The 21470-nt window shown below is 39.7% G+C and overlaps 1 protein-coding gene across 18 annotated transcripts in view; it reads left to right on the top strand.

The window, feature by feature from the left end:
• The window catches only part of PTPRK (protein tyrosine phosphatase receptor type K), a 482195-nt gene that overhangs the window by 292979 nt on the left and 167746 nt on the right, over positions 1 to 21470 (top strand). For all 18 annotated transcript variants that reach the window (XM_048491075.1, XM_048490937.1, XM_048490928.1 and 15 more), the window contains exon 7: positions 14881 to 15174. In XM_048491075.1, coding sequence (XP_048347032.1) covers positions 14881 to 15174 — 294 coding nt within the window. The remainder of the gene's footprint in view (positions 1 to 14880; positions 15175 to 21470) is intronic.

The following is a 21470-nucleotide window of genomic DNA, read 5'->3' on the forward strand; positions in this document are numbered from 1 at the left end:
AGGACAGTTACCTATGTCCAGCCCTGCTAAATTCTGGAGGCAACTTTCATCCTTATCCGCCCTGGCATTAAAGTCTCCTGCTACCAACCATTTATCACATATATTAAAGAGTTGTAAATTCTCTAGATATTCAGTGATTTTATGCCACTGTAATTCCCTTATCTCCTTGATGAGGCTAGGAGGAAGGAAAACGTTAATCATTATGAGGCTATGACCTTCCCATGTTAACTTATCGCATGAGCCAAATGTTCACAAACTGGGAGTATTTCTCAGCCTGCTCAGAGGTTACATAGTTGCCAGTCCTCCAAACAAAGTTCTTTCACTCACACCATCCTCCGTGACCATCCCAACTCCAGAATATTCCTTCATCCTATGTCAGCCACATGCCAAGCTTTTCAATCCTGTCCTGCCTTCCAACACCTCTCTTCCACCAGTCTGATTTTCTTCCCCAGTAAATGTCGCTGTATCTTAGCTCCGGGTGCTTGGACTACCCCCTGGTTCCCCTTAACTTCAGGAGTATTTCTTCTGCCTTGATGGCTGTCACATGGATTAACCATCCTCTCCCTTCTGTCAGCATTCCTGGCCAGCCTTAGCTAACTGGGTGGCACTACATCTTTTCTCTAAGGGGAATTTCTACCTGCTGTCCCTCTCACACCCTGGCCCTTTCTGCATAGCAAATGTAATGCAGGTTGCAAGCCAGGATAAATGAACCCGATATAGCTCCAGGCCGTTCTCATGGCTGACTGTCCCGCAGTCAGCGAGCGAATTGGCCAGGGCGCGTGCATTCACACAAAGTCACTTTTTAAAAACTTCACAGCGATGCGTATCTACACAGGCATGCACGAGTGAACCCCCACAGCCAAGCTGTCTGGCGTCATGACCCTTTGTGCCTGCATGGCTATGCAGAGGGGTGCCAGCAGTGAGTGGGGGGGAAGGAATGTGAGGTAGAAAAAAGCACCTCCCTACCCACTCGTTCATTCTGAAGCGGCTTCAAACCAGGATTTTAAAAAAAGAATCGTGGATAGTGTGATTGTTGAATACCACGTTTTGGGGGAAATAACTTGGGACAGACTTGCTTTAAAGGCAGGATCTGTGCGAAGTTCCTGCCCACAATGGGTTTTTTACCGTTGTTATCCCAGGTTTATTGACCCATGTGGAAAGGGCCCATCTCATGCTTGTAGTCTATAATGGGCCTAGCCTTTTCCTCCTGCCCTTTACTTACAGGAGTTCCTGAGAAATGCCATGAGACTCTCCACAGGTTTTTAGGATGTTGGTTAACTCCTTCCTTTTCTTGAAGGGTATATAAAAAGTAAAACTTTAAAGGTGGTACTTAAGTGAATGTTTAGTACTACTATTACTGATGCTTTATATTGTAAGCAAGCATGCTAATACTGTTTTTATTAATATCTGCTCTGAGCACCAGAGAAACTGAAAGGTGGAGTCAAAATGTAACAAAGCAAAATGCTTGGCTTAATTTAATGCATTGCAACTGCAGGAAACAGTAAAGGGGCTCAGCTTTGATTTTCACTTTGTAGCTTGACATCATCTAAATGAATTGGACTGGGTTTGTTTTTCCATTGGTGGGTAATAGACCTTAAGTAACCAACTTTGCTTTTTACCTTTGAAATGCATGTGCATAAGTAGATCTTGCATGTGGCGGGAATTTTATGACTCAGATGTAGAATCAAATCAGTTTTATCTGTAAGCCAAAAAGTTAAGGTAAAAAAATGAATGACTTAACTCCTGCTCTGAACTAAAGAACTGCTATATGTTGAAGGAGAGATTTTGTTTCTTCGCTTTTTGAGTCCACGTATTTGTCATACTCCCTGGCTTGGTTCCAGAAAATCTCTGCCAGCCAGCCAGCTTCAGGGGTCCTGTCTTTCCTGAAGTTGTCACTGAAAATATACCGTTTCTGCAAGTCCTTTTCATGACTGCACTGTCATGAGTCTCTGACCTATGATACAAATTTCAGAGAGAACCTTCCATCTTTCTTTTTTCGCCAAATATTCTACTATTCAAATACTATTCAAATATGCCCATCAGAATATATCAGTTTACTTACAACATTAACTACTAACATATTAATTCCTCTAATTCTAATTTAGTACCCATTTGTATTGTTATTATTTTTTGTTTAAGTAATTGATTCAGCAACATAAAAATACAATTCCCACTTCTCATCAAACTCCTGTTTCGACAATTTGCAAGATGTGTTAATTTAGCCATTGTAGCATACTCTCTTACTTTTTCCTCCCAAATGTCTGCTTTAGGACATCCTCTGGCTTTCTAATTTGTTGCCATTGTTACAGTGCCTGTTGTTAACAAATACAAACATAGTTTTTAAAGTTTCTTTGAAAAATTTTCAGGAAGGATACCTAGTAGCATTGTGTTTGCAGCAAATAGAAAATTGATCTTCAAAATTGTTTGCATGTGCATATGTACGTCTTACAAGTACTTTTTGACTCTTTTGCAAGTCTGCCACATTTCAAAAAACAACCCAACTTTTTGTTGACATTTTCAAGAAGAGGTTTGAAGGTGCCTGAGAGATACACTGAGACTATTGCATCTGCCTTTAGTCTAAATGTTCTACATGTGTGCCACAGCAGGTATTACATTTTTCAGTTCCATATTGTACACCAGATGGTGAGCTGCATTATGTTGCTCTCAGCAGTTGGAATAGCTCACCTTTGGCATAGGTCTGCTGTATAATGAAAACCTGTTAAATCGTAATAGCTTCACAGTGACTCCTTGGTTCTTTTTCAAAAGTTCAGGAAAATCTGAACAACAGATGAATAAGATTAATGAATCTCTTCTCTGAATAATATCTGCAAAGGCAAAAAGAGCAGCAGCCTCATGCCTTGAAGAAGACCCTTGGTTGCCATTAAGATTGAGAGCATTTCTCATTCCCCAAGTTACTGTGAAAGGCAATGTTTTAAGCTTCCCATTTCAGGGAGTGTGATAATGTGTGAAACAAAAGTTCGGATGATTTGTGGAGGGGATTATCCAGTCCTGCTCTCTAGGGGGAAAAAAGCTAAAGGCAAAAATCCAAATTGTTCCTGTGTTTTATTTTCTGCTGAGCTACTAGGATCTTGAAATTGCTTGGTGATTTGAAAATTGGTAGAACTGACTGTTGATTAACAGACTTCATTGTGGTCATTAGTGTACAGTTCTAGCATTACGGTAATACATAATGTGATCTACTTGTACAGGTCTAAGGGAATGTTGAGGTAATCAGAAAGCAGCCATTTCAACGTATGTATGTTTGACTACTGTAATTGCACCCATAGTGCTCCTTAGTGAAACAAAATTCTACTGGTTTTCTCTTGAGGATATAGCTTGAGTCTGATCATAAAGACTGTGTTGTGTATGTATACAAGTAATTTATTGAAGAAATCTGCACACTACTGTTTAAAACAGAGTTCCATTGATTGTAACCAAGTCAGACCCTGCTGGGGAAAGTAATGCCTTGCGTTCCTATATTCAGTTTATGGTTATTTCCAGTTCCAAGTGGACTGAGTGAAAATTATCTTTGCTGATTCACTTTCCCACAATAGCCTGAAAAAGCTATTCTCAAGACCTTTGTAATAGCATGGGATCCTATAGGAAACAAGAGTAGTCAGAAATTAATTCCGTTTTCCCTGCTATAATATCCCCATATACCATTCAGCCAATTGTTATAACTATGTTGGCCCTTATGGTGGGAAACAAAGAAGATCTTGGGTGCCACCTATAATTGGGGTTTATCTGGATGAGATTTTAATGTATTTATTTAAATTATGTATTGGTTTTATTATATTGTCTTTGTTTAATTTGTTGTAAACTGCCCAGAGCCCTTTGGGAATGGGGCAATATACTAAATTTAAATGATGATGATGATGATGATGATGATGATGATGATGATGATGATGATGATGATGATGATGATGATGATGATGATGATGATGAAAAGGTCAAGATCCTGTGGGACTTTCGAATCCAAACGGACAAAGTGTTGAAACAGAGTACACCAGACATCACCATGATTGAGGACAAGAAAGTGACCATCATCAACATAGCAGTCTCCGGTGACAGCAGGGTCATTGAAAAAGAACACGAGAAGGTCACTAGATACCGTGATTTGAAAATCAAGCTTCAGCGTCTATGGTACAAACCAGCTGAGGTCATCCCAGTGGTAATTGGCACGCTGGGCACCATCCCAAAAACACTAGGGCAGCACTTGAAACATCTTCGAATTGACAAAATTAACATCTGTCAAATTCAAAAGGCAGCCCTGCTGGGATCCGCACGAATACTGCGCCGATACATTACAACTTCCTAGGCCTCTGGGTGAGGCTCGAATTGTAATGAAGGCCAACAACCAGCTAAAGATCTGGGAGCTGTGAAATCTACAACAACAACAACAACAACAACAATAATAATAATAATAAAAGGAACAAAGTTTTTAGTGCACTAGAGCTAGCAGAAATCCAGCAGAAAGCACAAGACAATGGTATTGAAAACATACCAAGGAACACTCAAAGAAATTCAACAAAATTGGCAACAATTCAAGGACTGCAAGAGACAGAGGAGGAAGAGGAGGAAGAAACAACAATCATCACACCTCCAAAGGAGCCAACCCAAACAACCCAAAGTTCCCAATTGACAAAAAAAGCAAGAAGAACTGATGCAAAAGATCCTAGAACACATGAGCAATACAAACAAACTTACAAGATTGCCACCATTGAAGATTGTTCCAAGGAAGGATCTGCTCAATTCACTGAAGGATGCAAACAAGGTCATTGCTGGAATCCAAACAATGTCACTGCATGAAACAAACCAGCTTATGCACAGCACTGCAGTAGTGATTACTAAAGAGCTAGGGGTAAAAATTCAACACCCAGAAAGAAGGCCGAAAATAGGTACTGCAAAGTGGAAAATCAGACTGGGAAGAAAAATCAGCAAACTACGATCGGATGCCTGCAAACTGAAAAGCATGAAGGAGAAGAAGCTGAAAAATGACAAAATCAAAGCAGACCTAGTTAAGAGGTACCACCTGGACAAGAGGAAACTCAGTGAGGCAATAGAGGTAGTCAAACAACAGATGGTGGCAGTTTCAAAGAAGATTGCAAGATTCGAAGCAAGGGTTGCTCAATTCAAGCAGAATCAACTTTTATACTCCAACCAGAAACGATTCTACCAGAATGTAAGTGGAGATGTGAAACGAAACACAGGAGAGCCAGCCAGAGAACAAACGATTGAGTTCTGGAGAAACATTTGGGACAGCCCAAAGAACTACAACCAAAATGCAAGTTGGGCCAAAGATGTGGAGGCTGAACTGAGCAGCAACAACATGGACAACCTGGTAATAACAACTAAAATGGTTGGAAAACGAGCAAAAAAGGTGAAGAACTGGACTGCCCCAGGCAGTGATGAACTACATGGATTCTGGCTGAAGAAACTGACCAACTTGCATGACAGAATTGCCCAACAGTTGAATCAGGTGCTGCAAACAGGCCAAATTGAAGAATGGATGACAACAGGGAAAACGTTTCTGATAATAAAAGACCAAGAAAAGGGAGCAATCCCTAGCAATTACAGGCCAATCACTTGCCTACCAACAACCTTTAAGCTTTTTACTGGCATATTAGCTGATGCAATACAAGACCACCTGGAAGGAAAGAACTTGCTGCCCCCAGAACACAAAGGAAACAAACGAAATAGTAGGGGAACAAAAGATCAACTGCTCATAGATAAAATGATCCTTGAGAATTGCAAAAGAAGGAAAACCAACTTGCATGTAGCTTGGATTGATTACAGGAAAGCATGAAAACATCAAGAAATTGGTCAAGAATGCAATGCACACTTGGAAAACAGAATTAATAGTCAATGGAGCAGGAATAGGGGAAATCAACATCCGAAGGGGAATATTCCAAGGAGACTCCCTGTCCCCACTACTCTTCATCATTGCTACGATTCCGCTCTCTATAATTCTGAAGAAAACAGGTCAAGGATATCAGACAGCAAGAAACTCACCAAAAATTTCACACCTTCTATACATGGATGACCTAAAGCTCTATGGAAAATCAAAAGCAGAGATTGAGTCACTACTGAACACAGTGAGAGTCTTTAGCACTGACATTGCAATGGATTTTGGACTTGACAAGTGTGCAACTTTGGAACTCAGTAAAGGTAAACTTGCAACATGCGAAGGTGTGAATATGCCAAATGACATAGAAATAAAGAGCTTACCAGTGAATGAAAGCTACAAATACTTGGGGATACTGCAAGCAGAGAACATCAAGCATGGAGAAGTCAAAGGCGCAATTAGGAAGGAATATCTTAGAAGGGTAAGAAAATTTTTGAAATCAAAGTTAAATGGAGGAAATACAATAAAGGCAATTAATACTTGGGCGGTGCCTGTAGTACGCTACACTGCTGGCATAATTAACTGGACACAAGCCGAATTGGACATCCTGGACAGAAAAACAAGGAAAATTATGACCTTCAATCGAGCACTGCATCCAAGAAGTGATGTAGACAGACTCTACCTAGCAAGGTCAGAAGGAGGAAGAGGACTGCTCCACATCAAGCAATCAGTAGAGGAAGAGAAAAGAGGCCTGAAAGAATACATCCAAGTCAAGAGCCAGCATTGAAAGAAGTCCACAAGGCTGAGATGCTGAAAGCCAAAGAATCAAAAGAGTATAGAGTCCAACAGTTTAAAACACGAAAGGAGCAGTGGCTAAACAAGCCACTCCATGGGCAGTACTTTAAGAACATTGAAGGGAAGGTTGACAGCAAGAAAACATGGGAGCGGCTCAGAAGGGGAACTCTAAAGAAGGAAACTGAAGGCCTGATTTTTGCTGCCCAGGAGCAAGCATTACGGACAAATGCAATAAAGACACGAATCGAAAAGTCTTACAATGACCCAAAGTGCCGTCTCTGCAAAGAGGGTGATGAAACCGTGGAGCACATCATCTGCTGTTGTAAGAAAATAGCCCAAACTGACTATCTTGAATGTCACAATAGGCTAGCAGCAATGGTGCACTGGAACCTTTGCAAAAAGTACGGCCTGCCCTGTAGCAACACCTGGTACGAGCACAAGCCAGAGAAGACCACAGAAAATGAAGAAGCAAAAAATACTCTGGGACTTTAGAATACAGACAGACAGACACCTGGCACACAACACCCCAGACATAACAGTGATAGAGAAAAAACATGTTTGGATCATAGATGTTGCTGTGCCAGTTGACAGCAGGGTAGAGGACAAAGAGCTGGAAAAGATCACAAAATACAAGGACCTACAAATTGAAGTTGAACGATTGTGGCAAAAAAGAACAACAGTAATCCCACTAGTAGTCGGTGCTCTAGGAGGAATCCCAAGAAATCTTGAAAAACATCTGGAAAGCCTAAACTTGGACAGAACATCAGTCCACATGCTGCAGAAAGCAGCACTTCTAGGAACTGCACATATTCTATGCAAATACCTCTAATATCCTAGGTCCTTGGGAAGGACTCGATATTCAGAGATGAATTCCAGACACTTGTGCTGTGCTGTTATGTGTATTATAATAACAACAACAACAACAACAACAACAACAACCCAACACCAACAGTGATACCTGGCTGCCGTGTATTTTGTATAATAATAATACTAATACTAATAATAAATAAATAAATAACTCGGTTGCAAGAATTCACGTGGAAAGGTTGGAAGTTTAGTATCAGTGATTCCTCCATCATTGTGTCTTCTGTGCATTCCCATGTGGGAACTACACATGTGCAGGGCTGCCTTGAATGGTCCAAAAGTTCCTAAAATTATGAGGAATTCTCCCATTCTTTAATGTGGTTCTTGTAAATGACACTTACATAGAAGGGGAGAGAGTGCCTCCCTCCCCCATTTCTTTCTTCTATGCTGCTGACTCTGTCTCTCCAGCAAAAGACAACAAGATCTCTATTTGTAAAAGACTTCTCAGTCTCCAACTTTAAACTTACCGTATGCCTTCTTGAACAAAATGTTCCCACTGATGGTGCAGAAGACTAGCCATGACCTCTGCCTGCTCAGAGAGTCACTGTGGTGTAGTGGTTAAGAGCAGGTGAACTCTAATCTGGTGAACTAGGTTTGATTCCCCACTCCTTCAAATGTGTGGGGGAGTCTTATCTAGTGAACCAGACTTATTTCCCACTCATACATTCCTGCTGGGTGACCTTAGGCTAGTCACAATTCTTCAGAACTCTTTCAGCCCCATCTACCTCACAAGGTGTCTGTTGTGGATAGAGGAAGGGTAAGGAGTTTGTAAGCCCCTTTGAGTCTGCTTACAAGAGAGAATGGGGGTATAAACCCAAACTCTTCTTCTTAGCCTTGGGGACGGTCATAACACTTCAAGATGCACTGTATCTAGGAGTTCAACCCTAAGGTGTGCAGCGAAAGGGTTTTGTGCCTGAAACGTGTGATGTGCAAAAGCATCTTGAAAGGAGCATAACTGGCTACCAATCTTGATCCTCCTTGATCTGAGATTGCAAATGCCTTAGCAGGCCAGGTGCTTGGGAGCAGCAGCAGCAAAAGGCCATTGCTTTCACATCCTGCATGTGAGCTCCCAAAGACATCTGGTGGGCCACTGCAAGTAGCAGAGTGCTGGACTAGATGAACTCTGGTCTGTTCTAGCAGGCTCTTTCTTATGTTCTTACTCCTCCACCCTTGCTACAATTGCAAGTACAAACTCTTTTTCACCTTATTTCCTCATAGGAAAGAAGTCAGGGGCAAGTTTATCAGCTAAACCAGTTTGTTTCTGCAAAGAAATTTGATATGGCTTCATTAATTGATATTATTCCTCTCTTGGGACCTCGGGTTTTGTTTGCAACCATAGATTTACACATTTTCATATTTCAGTTAAAAAGAGAGTCCAGAAAGGTTCCTCATTTTCAATGTGGACACTCTTCCTCTATTTGCTGTCTGTCGCTTTCCAAGTGAGTAAATTCCAACTGTCTTTTTTCTGTCGCTCAATTCACAATCTCTCTTTTACAGTGCAATCCAAATTGCGGGAGGAGTGTGCACTTCATATAGAGACAGTGCAGCAAAGGTGGTGGCATTCTGCTTCCAAAGGGGCTCCGTGTAGCATAACTAGAAGAAAAATTCAAAATCCCTCCTGCAACCCCAAAAGCCACATAGGAGAAACAGACTTATGCCACTGATTTCATCTGTGGGTTGTGCTGGGGTTGTTCCCAGTGCGAAAGCCTTGTGAAAACTGACTAAAACCACCTCCACTCCTGGAAACACCCTTGGAATGCCCCCAGCAGGCTGGTGGGGGCTCTGTGGAGCACAGGCTTTTATGGGTTGCCTCCCAGTTTGCCCTCCTTGCTGAAATAAGTGCCACTTATGCCGGTGGCAGCGCATTCCTGTGCCTGCTCCAGGAGCTGATCCCCCTTCCCCCGGACTGAGCTGTTAACCTTAAAATCTCTAATTCTCTTTGGCTATCTTCATGAACTGATTTAGCCATTTTTATTTCTCTTTTAATTCTTCATATTTTTCACTGTTCTCCTCCTCTTTGATTCTTTTCTTACTACAAATGTTGATTTTCTGCATGTCTCACCTCTCTCCATATGTCCTTGCTCTTATGAAGCTTATTGTGCTTCTGTCCCACCTTCTGACCTGGTTGAAATGGCTGAGGGATTGTCGGTTTCACTTATATCTGACAAAGTGAACTTTGATACACCAATGTCAAATTTTGTTAGTCTCTAAAGTGCTACTGGATTCAAATTTTATTATGTATGAAAACTGTGTAACGTAAACCCAACTTTCCCCCCATTAAATTATGTTTAAAGATACAAAAGCTTTCAGATTACTTCCAGTATGAAAATAAACTCCGTAATGTTGAATTTATAATAGGGAAATTTGTGATAACTGAAATGGCGGAATAAGGAATGAGATCCATTAAGAAGAAAGTTAATTAGGTAATGTCACCCCCCATATAGGGACTACATGCTTCAGTTGTAACTTAGTGTACATTTGGGATTTTTGGTGGTGCCACTACTGTGGCTCTGATAGAATGTTGTGTTCTGAAGAATACTAATAATGCTGCTGAACAAATACTGGTTCATTAAATAACTGATTAAAATTCATGCATAATTTGCTGCAACATGAACAGACTTTATAACTCTCTTTGTCTTCAAGGACCTGAAAACAAAACTTATATGCTAATATAAGAATTTGTTTTCCTTCCAATATAAGAATAATGTAACATGTAGTGATACATTAGCCTTATGAATACAGTTTTATTCATAATAATCATGCAATTATTCAAAGTATATATTTCTAAATATAGCATCCTCTTTGAGGCATTAGGAACATTGAAGATACGGTGTTCTGCCAGTAGTATGCTTGGGTAATTTGGGACTTTAAAGGTCTTGTACCCTTCCCTTTTAGATGGTAATGTGAATCACATACTTTGGAAGTGAAAGATGGAATGAACATTCAACAAATTAGTCTCGTCCCAACTTCTGTACTAAAGGAAATACTTTATTTACAAAGATACAGAAGTTGAAATTTCAGTGTTATTCTGAAAGATTTGTACACAGTCAAACTGAATACTTTTCAAAAACAGGACCTCCCCATACTTTTTCAAAAGCATAAAGTCTCTGAGGAGTTCCACTATTTAAACTCTTCACCAGGCTCGTGTTCCTCTGTACTTCTCTTTTGCTGTTGCATTATATATTTTCTCTTGTGCTATTGGATCATTTTTGCAGTTATCAACAATCTTTACCTTGGGCGAATTCCCACTGCCTCCTTAGCACGGTTTCGGGCCACTTACTAACACGGTTTCATCGACGTCCTCCCCATGACTTCTGTGGCAGCAACCCGCTTTCTGGCGGCTTCGTTAAGCCCTGTTAATCCGCAAAGAGATTCTGGCAGAACCTGGATGCAGAGTGGTTCCAGGCCCACGTTATCACAGTTCACGGCTGTTCCGAGGGAAGGAAATCAAAGGTTTGGAACCTGGAGTTGTTCCCGTAGAGCTGCTGGCGTGCATTCTTTTCGCGCAACCAATCAGGTTGGGATTTTGACCCTTCGCTTGGCCAGGCTCCATACTTCCGGGTTGATAGAGCGATCACATTTCTGGAGGCAATGTATGCAATACAAAGTAAGCGGTCGCCTGGTAACCCGGTTTAACGGTAAAACTTTTCAGAAAATAGCGTTGCCTTTACTGTAAATGACAAGTGATATTCATAGTGGCTCTTTCACTTCGAAGCGTTCGCACAGGTTTTTTAATGGGTAAAAATGGGTAGTGTTTCTGAAGTGGCTAACAGGTCCCACCCAACTGAACACCGACCAATCAGATTAGGGCAATGAAGCGTGATCACATGGCTGTGGGGATTGCAACGATGCCTGCACCCGGGAGTGTCTGCTGTGTGCTCGCTGTGGTGGGGAGGGAGAAACTGCGATGAGGAGAACACGGATTCACAAGGAACAGGTTTGGATCCGCTTGCAATTTCAAGTGGGGATTCGCCCCTTAAAAAAAAGCAAAAGGATCCCACTTTGACTACAGTATTTCAGTAGAACAGCCCTGTAATGCTAGTTATGACATCGTCATAATTATGCAACCAGTGGAAATGAGGGATCAGTATTTATTTCAGGGAAGGAACTTCTAGAAAGTGACTGGCCAAAAAGTATATGGTACCTGCCAACATTTTGCAAACATTACTAGGAGAGATTCTAGGAGTTGATGATCCAGTCCTCAGCAAACTACATGTGTTGTGTGTGTATGTGTTTGTTGCAGACTTTCTGATTACCAAGGGAGAAACAGGCTGTGTGCTACTCTTCAAAAAAGAAATTTGCTATTGTGTGTTGATGAATGTCAAAAACTGTGTTTTCTACCCTTGCCATAATTTCTCCCATGGTTATATGACATTTTAACTCTCTCTCCTTCCTCAATCTCACCAGAACAACATAGGTTCATTTGGTCCTCTGTGCCCATCTCTATTTCTCATTGTCAACTTCCCTATTATATATGTCCAGTGTCTTATTTGTTTTGCCTGAAGTCCTATAATGGCCTATTGATGAAAATATGCAAATCATGGTGGTGTTGGACAGATTGTGCTTGTACTGAAAAGTTAAACATGTTAATAAAATCAGTGAAAACACACTAGAATTACATTAGAATCACAAGCAGTAAATTGTTACCCAGCAATCTGCTCTGGACCATGTATGGTTGTCTAGAAATCACACTAGATAAAAGGATTTCTGCAGAACAAAACAAATGTCTTCAGTAGGTAGTAGGGTGTACATAGATGCAGCAGCCAAGGGATAATGACAGCAAGAATGGTGTCTCGGTGCAGGAAATGCAAAAATGGATGTTCCAAAGCTGACACAGAATGCATTTATGTACTACTGTACATGTTGAAACAAAAAAGAAGTATTGTGAAAACCAGGAGGTTTGCATCTTCAGAAATCCAACACACCAGTGTTTTCACATGGCCTTGAATGTTGGAAATATACAGTCCACAGAAACATTTGTGTGTAAAAAACGAACAATAGATACATTGTGTCTTTGGATGGGGCGAAAGGTGAGTTAGCCAAAGATTAATTGGGGCACTAAAAAGTACCTGGTGTTGTCTGCCTGTGGAAGGGGTGAAAGCAAAGTAGAGAACGTTGGGAATGGTCAAGAATGCGCAAGAGGCTTGAGTTCTGTGGGGATGTGAGAACAAGCTGAAGAAGAGCTAGATATAGGGTCTAGATGTAGTTACCATGGAGATGGCAATTTGGGAGTTGATGTTTTTCAAAGCATATATATGAAAGGTTTTGAGAACTTCCAAAACACTACATATTTAGAGCCCAGAACTATAAGTACTTTGAAACAATTCCTGTCATGTTGTGTCTCTTTAAAAAATAACCAGTAACTAAGCTTATGTAAAAAATGCTGTCCTTTGCAATTATAGTGAAATCATGAGATAAAAAAACCTTATTGTTCAGAGGTTGGATGGAGCACTTGAGAGATGAAATACTGTTAACTTACAAGGTCAAGACAACATTAGGTTCCTTTTTTTTCCACATTGCTTTCACAACACTAGATTTTGCATCAGAAGGAAGAGCATACACTGGGATTCCTTTCTTCTGGCTAGATTTCTAACCTTTTAAAAATGTAGGTGAAATCAGCAACTGTTATACTGCTCTCACAGAAAAGTCAATTTAATATGAACAGCTGCTCAAATTAAAATGGCAAACAACTGAAGATCTCACCAAAATAAAGAATGCTAATTATAGTAGTATCATTAACAATTTTGATTGTATTGAAAAATATTGTTTCTTTGCTGGTAACAGCATTGTAGACCACATATTCCATTTTATTAAGGTGCCCCAACAACTTCAACAGACCTTCATTAGGCATATCAGTTAAAATAAAACAATGTACAGGACAGAGCGGGTGTTAAAACAAGACATTAAACTGGACAAAGCACATAAGGTTGGTAAGGAAGAGGTGATCAATCTTCCATTAAGTCTTTGATTTGAACACTTCTAATAAAAATTCATTGGTTAATCCCCCAACAAATTGGATTTAGATAAAGGACTTTCTAACTTAGGGGGTCTTTGATCATGGCAGAAGAAGCAGTACATAAAACCAAGGATTTCAAACTTAACATTACAAATAAGTTGTGGCTTGCGTTTGATTTTTTAATGCAAATAGGATTTGTTTGTTCTCTGCTGATCCATAGCTGATAGGATTTGTTTGTTCTCTGATGAAGTAGCCACCCCAGGTAAGCTTGACCTCTGGATAGTAAACTAGGAGGTAGTCAGGTTGTTAGGGAAATCCTAGAGAAAACTGAGAACTAATTCCAGGCTTCACTTTGATGTAGGTAAACTTTGAAACCAATCTAGAAAGACCATATTACTTTTCATTGACTAGTTTCACAAGTATTTTTGAATAGTATGTGGGAAGAAGCTGTTGTTTCTTCCTTCTCCTTTAGCCACTAAGAACAATAGAGTTGGAAGAGGCCATACAGGCTATTTAGTCCAATCCCCAGCTCAATACAATATTAGCCTAGCTAGGCCCTAGAACATTTCTGACAAATGTTCATTCAGTTGCTGCTTGAAGACTGCCAGTGAGGGGGAGCTTACCAGCATCCTAGCTTAAAAAGAAGCTGCCTCCTGGAACACCAAAGCTGTTCCTGTCCACTGCGTCCTGCTCCCCACCCTGTGAATTGATCTGCTATTGGAAATTTTATTTATAGGTAAGTTACTGTTGGTTTAAATAATTTTGGTATTTCTGTTATTGGTGGTGGTTGTTGATATTGCAAACTACTTACAGTCCACAAATCTTCAGATTAGAGAAAAGTGGGTTAAAGAACTGTGGTGTTCTTGTTTTCATATTGTTTTCTCCCAAAACATGAAGTCCAGCTTTTAAGTACAGCAAATTCTGAAAGCCTGTCTGGTTAAATATTTTCTGGTATTCTATCTGCCTTTTGAACTTGCTGAGTTGCATTTCTGCTGGTGTGAAACCCCTGTGTGCCTAGAATTTAGCATTGTTGCCTAATTAGCTGAAACAAATTAGCCAAAATATGGGCCATCTGGAATGAAAATGAAGCCTCTGTGTTTATTAGTGGATTCATTTTATTTGGGGAAGTATGCGTTACTGTAATTGCTTCCTAAAATAAATCACTTCTAGGTAATGTACGCAGAAACTCTGTAGATATATTCTGTCCTTGGTTTCAGTCCCCTAGTGCTAAATTCAATTTTGCAGAGGTATTAAAATATATTTGGTCATTTTTCATTTTATTATTTGTTTATATTCTTTGTGAGTTATTTGGTTAAATAACTGAGTCTTAAATTGCTTTTAGAGATCTTTAAAACCTTGAATTATGTTTGCAGACTATATTATGATGATTCTGATTTCAGTCTTACCTTGTATCATACAGAGCCACCTCGACCAATTGCACCCCCGCAGCTGCTTGGAGTTGGACCAACTTATTTGCTGATTCAGTTGAACGCTAATTCCATTATTGGAGATGGGCCTATTATCTTGAAAGAGGTGGAATATCACATGACAACTGGTACTTGGACAGAAACCCATGCTGTTAATGCACCGACATACAAGCTTTGGCATTTGGACCCAGATACAGAATATGAGATTCGTGTTCTTCTGACTAGACCTGGAGAAGGTGGCACTGGTCAGCCGGGCCCACCACTTATCACCCGAACCAAATGCGCAGGTATGATTTGCCATTTACACTGGAATGTTCTTACACTGGAATGTTTAGTGGGTATATGCACTGTTAATTTAATGTCCATAAGTCATGGTTACAATTTCTCATAATTTAGGGCAGCATTGGAAATCTGTGTCAAGATATTTCCTTTCGGTTATGTGGTTGTGCGCAAGTACATCTATGAAACCCACTTCAAATTTTAACTGTTTTAGGAACTAGTTGGATATTATCCTTGTCCTCAACAGTTCATCTGTACAATGAAACTATAATACTGACTTGCCGTATAGGGTTCTTGTAAAACTCACTGACATATCTGGATGGCAAAAATAATTTCTTCTGTGTGCATATGTGTGTATATTTTGGAAGTAGGATGAGACACACGGATGCATTATCAAAATTTATTTTCACATTTGCGACGTATTTTGGAAAACTTTTTTTCTGAGTTATTTTTTTTCTTCCTTATCATTTTCACCTATGTTCCAAATCCTGAGAAACTGGATAATTTTAATCTTAGCTCTTATGTTGCCCTATGACAGCCACCATAGTGCTCTTTCATACATGGAATAGTATAGAAAGTTAGGAGAACTTATTTTCATACATGGAATAGTATAGAAAGTTAGGAGGATCATCCAGGCTATGACTCCTTCCATGCCAGCATTAGCACTTAGGGAACTGGGTGAACATTGGCATGGTGAAAAGTTGCAGCTTTGACCTTTTCATCTTACACAGAATTTCTCATGCTGTGGTTCAGGAATGAAGAGTGCCACTGCAGGTCTCGAGTAGCTGTGGAAGTGTAATGATCCAATGCCAGAGGTGTCTCATATGTCACTGAATAATAGAAGCTGCACTTTTGTCCACTGTGCAGTAGCTGAAATCTAAGAGCAGCAGTGTCATGGAAGTCAGATCCTATTCACGCATTGCTTTAATGGTTAAATTTGCAGAGATGTGCATGACTTAATGTTGCCCTGAAGCTTTCCTATGTCACTACAGCCTTAATTTCAAATGTTACTATAATTGCAGGGAATCAGGAGCAACAGATTCTTATGCTTCTAATAGCCACAAAATCAGAAGTAATACAAAACTCTGTAAATCTCTTATTTTACTGAATGCTCCCTTAGACCTGTTCATTTTGACAAAGGGTCCTTATAAGTCAGATGGCAATTGTTCCATGCATTACTGACCTTTGCTTAATTTTCAGTAAAACGAGCAATGTTTCGTTGTTTTGGAACTAAAATAGAATATTTTTTAAAATTCGCCATGTCTTTATTCTGTCTATTCAGTATGCCAGACAATAAGCTATGAACCGTTCCCAAAATAACATCTATTCTAAAATAATGTTACTCCCAGGCTTCAAGTGAAGGTATTCATATGTCATTCTTGGATTGTGTAACACTCATTGAAATCCAGCCTCAGTTAGTGTTCTCAGGTCCCTTGGACATTGTATACATCAATGCAAAAATAAGGGGCAACTGGAAGCAACTTCTTTGATTATAACAGTTACAGCTACAATGGACATATCTTTTCCCTCTCATCTTTTCTAAAATGAATGCTGAAGTATGTGACAGAAGGAAGCTACTTCATGTAGAAGGATTGACCTAGCCAGTTAGAAGGGTAAAGTTCTTGTAATTTTAGAATTAAGATGTATTAATGATGAATGGGGTGCTTAAAGTAATTATTGGAATAACAAAACTAAGTGCAGTTGATGTAGAACTGACTCCAGAAATAGGTCAAAAAGGACTTATTTATTTTTCATCTCATACTCTGCAGAGGCTGGGACATGTTTGCTTCCTAGAACTACTGGAGATGCCTTTCTCAAATAGGGTCCTTTTGTAGTACCATGCCTTCTGTCACTACATGGATATTTCCCCATATATATGTACTCAGAATAAAATAATTTTAATTAGTCCTTTAAAATTCTACATAGTAGTATTTATAAGGTGGGAAAAGTACAAGAAAATATTGTATTAATCTTCAGTTCCTGTAAGATTGCATGTTCTACATTGTTCATGTTTAGTACTTTTCCCCATTTAATTCCCAGTGATAAATTGCGCACGCACAAACACACACACAGCATTCAACAATATTGTAAATGAGCTCATTATTTCACCTAAGTTCATTTGAACCCTGTGTAACTGATAGTAGTAGAAGTAGCAGTAGTCACTGGCCATCAAGGGCAAAGTTTTCATCATTTATAACTGGAATGTTATGATTTTCATATCATTACCATCTTTGGGATAGTGGTTGTTACCAGTTGTTGCTGGTTGTTTGTTTTATGAACCACTACTTATTTATAAGGTTGCACTGTACTCTACCAAGAACACTACCACTGACTACAACCACAAAAAAGACCTGCCTGTTACAATCAAATAAATGAAAGGGTTGCCAGGCAACCTGCTCTTTGCTGTTCTGATTTATCAGTGCTGTTTTTGCTAGATAAAATTTGCAACATAAAATTGAAGCTTGTTACTCATTCTGAGTGGGTAGCATTCCTCCCCGTCTTCTTTCACATTTATTTAATGCCAGCAATGTTGTTTGGTCTGTGCAGAACATAGAACAGCCACGGCTTTGCTAAAAGGGGTTATATGAACTAAGTTGTTGATCTCTACAATTTAGTAATTTTTTTATAAAAGTTGGCTACCTAATTTTTTACAAAGTATGATATTTGTAGTTTAAACTCATGCTATGTTTGTTACAAATCAGTAAATTTTGCAATTTTTTCATCTTTTAAAACTGAAGTTATATAGATCTAGCCCTGAAGTTTCAATTTTGCTAAACAGTTTTATTTGTTTAATGAAAGTTGCAAGGAGACAGTATGACTCTATGTAATATAAATATATTTAAAATATAGAACAAATAAAATAAAAAAATAAAAGAGCAACAAAATTTTGGAAATGCAGCAGTGGAATCAGTGGTGCGATTTAGCCAGTTTGTACTAGTTCAGTAGAACCGATACCTAATTTTTTGTTGAGTTTGGGGAACCAGTTGTTAAAAGTGGCTTTCAGAGCCTCGGAGCAGCCACATGCCTTGCTGCCCGAGGTGCAAAAATCCCCATCAACCCCTCTCTCAGAGGAAGGGGAGCGAGGAAGCTTTCAGAGCCCCAGAGCAGCTGGATGCCTTGCCGCCCAGCTGCTCTGAGGCGCTAAAAGCCCCATCACCACCTCTCCCAGGGGATAAGGGAGTCTTTCAGAGTCCCAAAGCAGCTGGTTGCCTTGCCACCTGACTGCTCCAAGGCGCTAAAATCCCCATCGCCCCCTCTCCTAGGGAAGCAAGGGGCTTTCTGAGAGGCTGCGGCAAGGCCCTATTGTCCCCCTCCACTCCCACAGGAAGTTCCTCCACAGGAAGTAAGTGGGTGCCAGGGGAAGCACAGCGGGGGGGGGGCGGGGTTGAACCAGTTGTTAAATTATTATAATCCCACCACCAAGTGGAATAATCACAAAACTAGAGGGTAGTCACTTCAGGTTAGTTCCTGGAGATACGGGGAGGGGCAGCATGGGAAGATTCCTTCTCAGCCATTTTCTCCACTTTGGAGATTGGCAGGCCCAACTTGGGGATTGACAACTCTACCAAACTATCTAATATCAAAGCATCTTTCAAATAAAACCCTTGTAAATTCAAAATCAAAAAGTAGCTAGCAAATACCTCAAGAGAGAAGACTTTTCCACAGTGTATGCACTTTTACTTGTTAGCTAAACTCCAGAGGTGGTTAGAAGCAGCCAAAGCTTTCTTTAAGACATCGATGAAAGGGTTGTAGGGAAAGAACAATGGATGGACTTCAACAGATAGATAAAAATGAACTAATCGACACTGCGCACTATTGGAAAGCCATTTATAGTGCAAGTGAGATAGCTGTCACTATTTCTTCTACATATACACCAGCTGCATTTTTACCTCTGTGACATATATCTAGTCAATAGATTAAATTCCGAGAAGAGCAGTAGTTTATGTGGCAAGAAAATGTATTGAGCACATTAATCCAAAGCATCTCTTCCAGCAGTAAAAGAAAGGGCACAGATGACAATTCATCAAATACTACGTCAGAACAGCTTAGAGGAAAGCTCCTGCTATGAGGTTCAGGTCCTAATTATAATCTTAGTAGTGCATCTGCAGACTTCCAATTTTACCATTTTGCATTTCAGAACTTGTTATGTTGAGACTAAAAGTGATTCTCTAATCTGGATTAGGACATGAAATAAGGTTGTGATGCTGCTTATATGTATTTTATTATATGTAAGGTTAGGGGATATGGAGTGTTTTCATTTTTAAGTTTCCCATTTCATCAAATTGCTTTTAGTTGGTTTTATTATGACAAAAATAATATGAAACAATTTTAAAGGATTTTGATTACTACATTAGACTCTCCCATCCCCCATTTTCACAGCACTGTTGGCTTGTGAGGAATGGCAGATTCTATTCTGGTGAACTGGATTTGTTTCTTCACTCCTACATATGAAGTCTGCTGGGTGACCTTGGGCTAGTCACAGTTCTCAGAACGCTCTCTGCTCTACCTACTCACAAGGTGTCTATTGTGGGGAGAGAAAGGGAAGGAGTTTATAAGTCACTTTGCAACTCCTTATGGTTGAGAAAAACAGGGGATAAATCCAAACTATTTTTTTTTCTATTTAAGAAGGAAAGAAAGCATGTTATGCTTGTCTAGTAATGAGAAGGGGTGGCATAACTAGTAACTTCAGGATTGATATCAGGAAACCAGTTTGCAATGCAGACTTTGGGGTTGAAGCAGTGCCAATGATTTCTCCTTCCAGGCTGAAGAATTCTCCTTCTATTTACACAGCAGAAATGGAATCAACGTGATATTTATTAACCATTTGTAGGATCCACTGACCACAACCTTGCATCATTCAGCAGAAAATTTTGGTCTTTAACTTAGCTGCCCTGGCAGGATACAGGAGAGAATCATTAGCATTGAACTTCAGTGTGTGTTTAATGGCTGAAGGCCAATCTTGGGCAACAAGTCTCCTTTTGCTACCATTAATGAAATGTGCAACAGAGCAGGGGACTGATCCAGTGAAATAATATTTTTTCTGTTTTGTTGAAGCAATATTTTGTCCTATAAAATTATGTTTTGTTCTTCATTATCACATGCTCCCAGGTATTCCATACAAAGTGATTACTATATATACTCGCATATAAGTTGAATTTTTCAGCACATTTTTTATGCTGAAAAAGCCCCCCTCGACTTATACATGAGCGAGGTATATTTAATTTTTTTAGAGTTTTTACTTTGTTGGCTTCCAGGGGCACAGTTTTTAGGCTAGTGGCACCAAAATTTCAGGGATGTTTCAAGAGACTCTCCTGATGATACCATCCAAGTTTGGTACAGTTTGGTTCAGGGGGTCCAAAGTTATGGACCCCCAAAGGGGGTGCCCCATCCCCCATTGTTTCCAATGGGAGCTAGTAGTAGATGGGGCTACATTTTGAGGGTCCATAACTTTGGACCCCTTGAAAAAAGCTTCACCAAACCTGGCTGGTATCATCAGGAGGGTCTCCTAAAGATACTCTGTAATGTTGGTACTGCTAACATAAACATTCCTCCCCTGACCAAAAATCCAGTTTTGAAGGATTTTAACTCTTGTGTTTTAGCTTGGTTGCTGATTGAGCTAAGGTTTTTGTACTTTTAAAGTTATTGTTGAGACCATATTGTTTTTCTTGATCCTCTTTTCCACTTACAGAGCTAATTTACTGTTTTTCTCTGAAATAAATATTCAAAAACATTTAACCTACTGATGCCTCAATCAATGTAATTTTTTTGGTATCTTATTTTTATTTTTGGAATTTACCAGTGGCTGCTGCTTTTCCCACCCTCGACTTATACGTGAGTCAATAAGTTTTCCCAGTTTTTTGTGGTAAAATTAGGTGCCTCGACTTATATGCGGGTTGACTTATACACGAGTATATACGGTACCTCAAAGGATAATAGAACAGAATATTATAAATGTGTTTAATTTGTTATTAGTAAATTGATATATTATTCTGAACATTTCTGAGATAGTTCCCCACGCCTTCTTAACTTCTTCAGACATGGAATCCACTCACTGAATCGTCTTGTCAAATTTTTCCCACCTTTTTCCTTTCAGGATCAAAGGTACTTAAGAAATAATAGCATAAAGTGTAAGAAAAACTCCTTCTCTCAGCCCTGTTACTATCCCCAGAAGGTGAAGAATGCCTGCTGATTTAAACCTTACTAAGCAAACCCTTAATAAGGCACACAAAATAAGTACTGAGGCAAATTTTAAACTTAAACAGAATAAAAGGTATATTAACAGAGAGGAGATGGGAAAGGGAGA

This window comes from Sphaerodactylus townsendi, linkage group LG01 (assembly GCF_021028975.2).
Source record: "Sphaerodactylus townsendi isolate TG3544 linkage group LG01, MPM_Stown_v2.3, whole genome shotgun sequence".
Classification (NCBI taxonomy): Eukaryota; Metazoa; Chordata; class Lepidosauria; order Squamata; family Sphaerodactylidae; genus Sphaerodactylus; species Sphaerodactylus townsendi.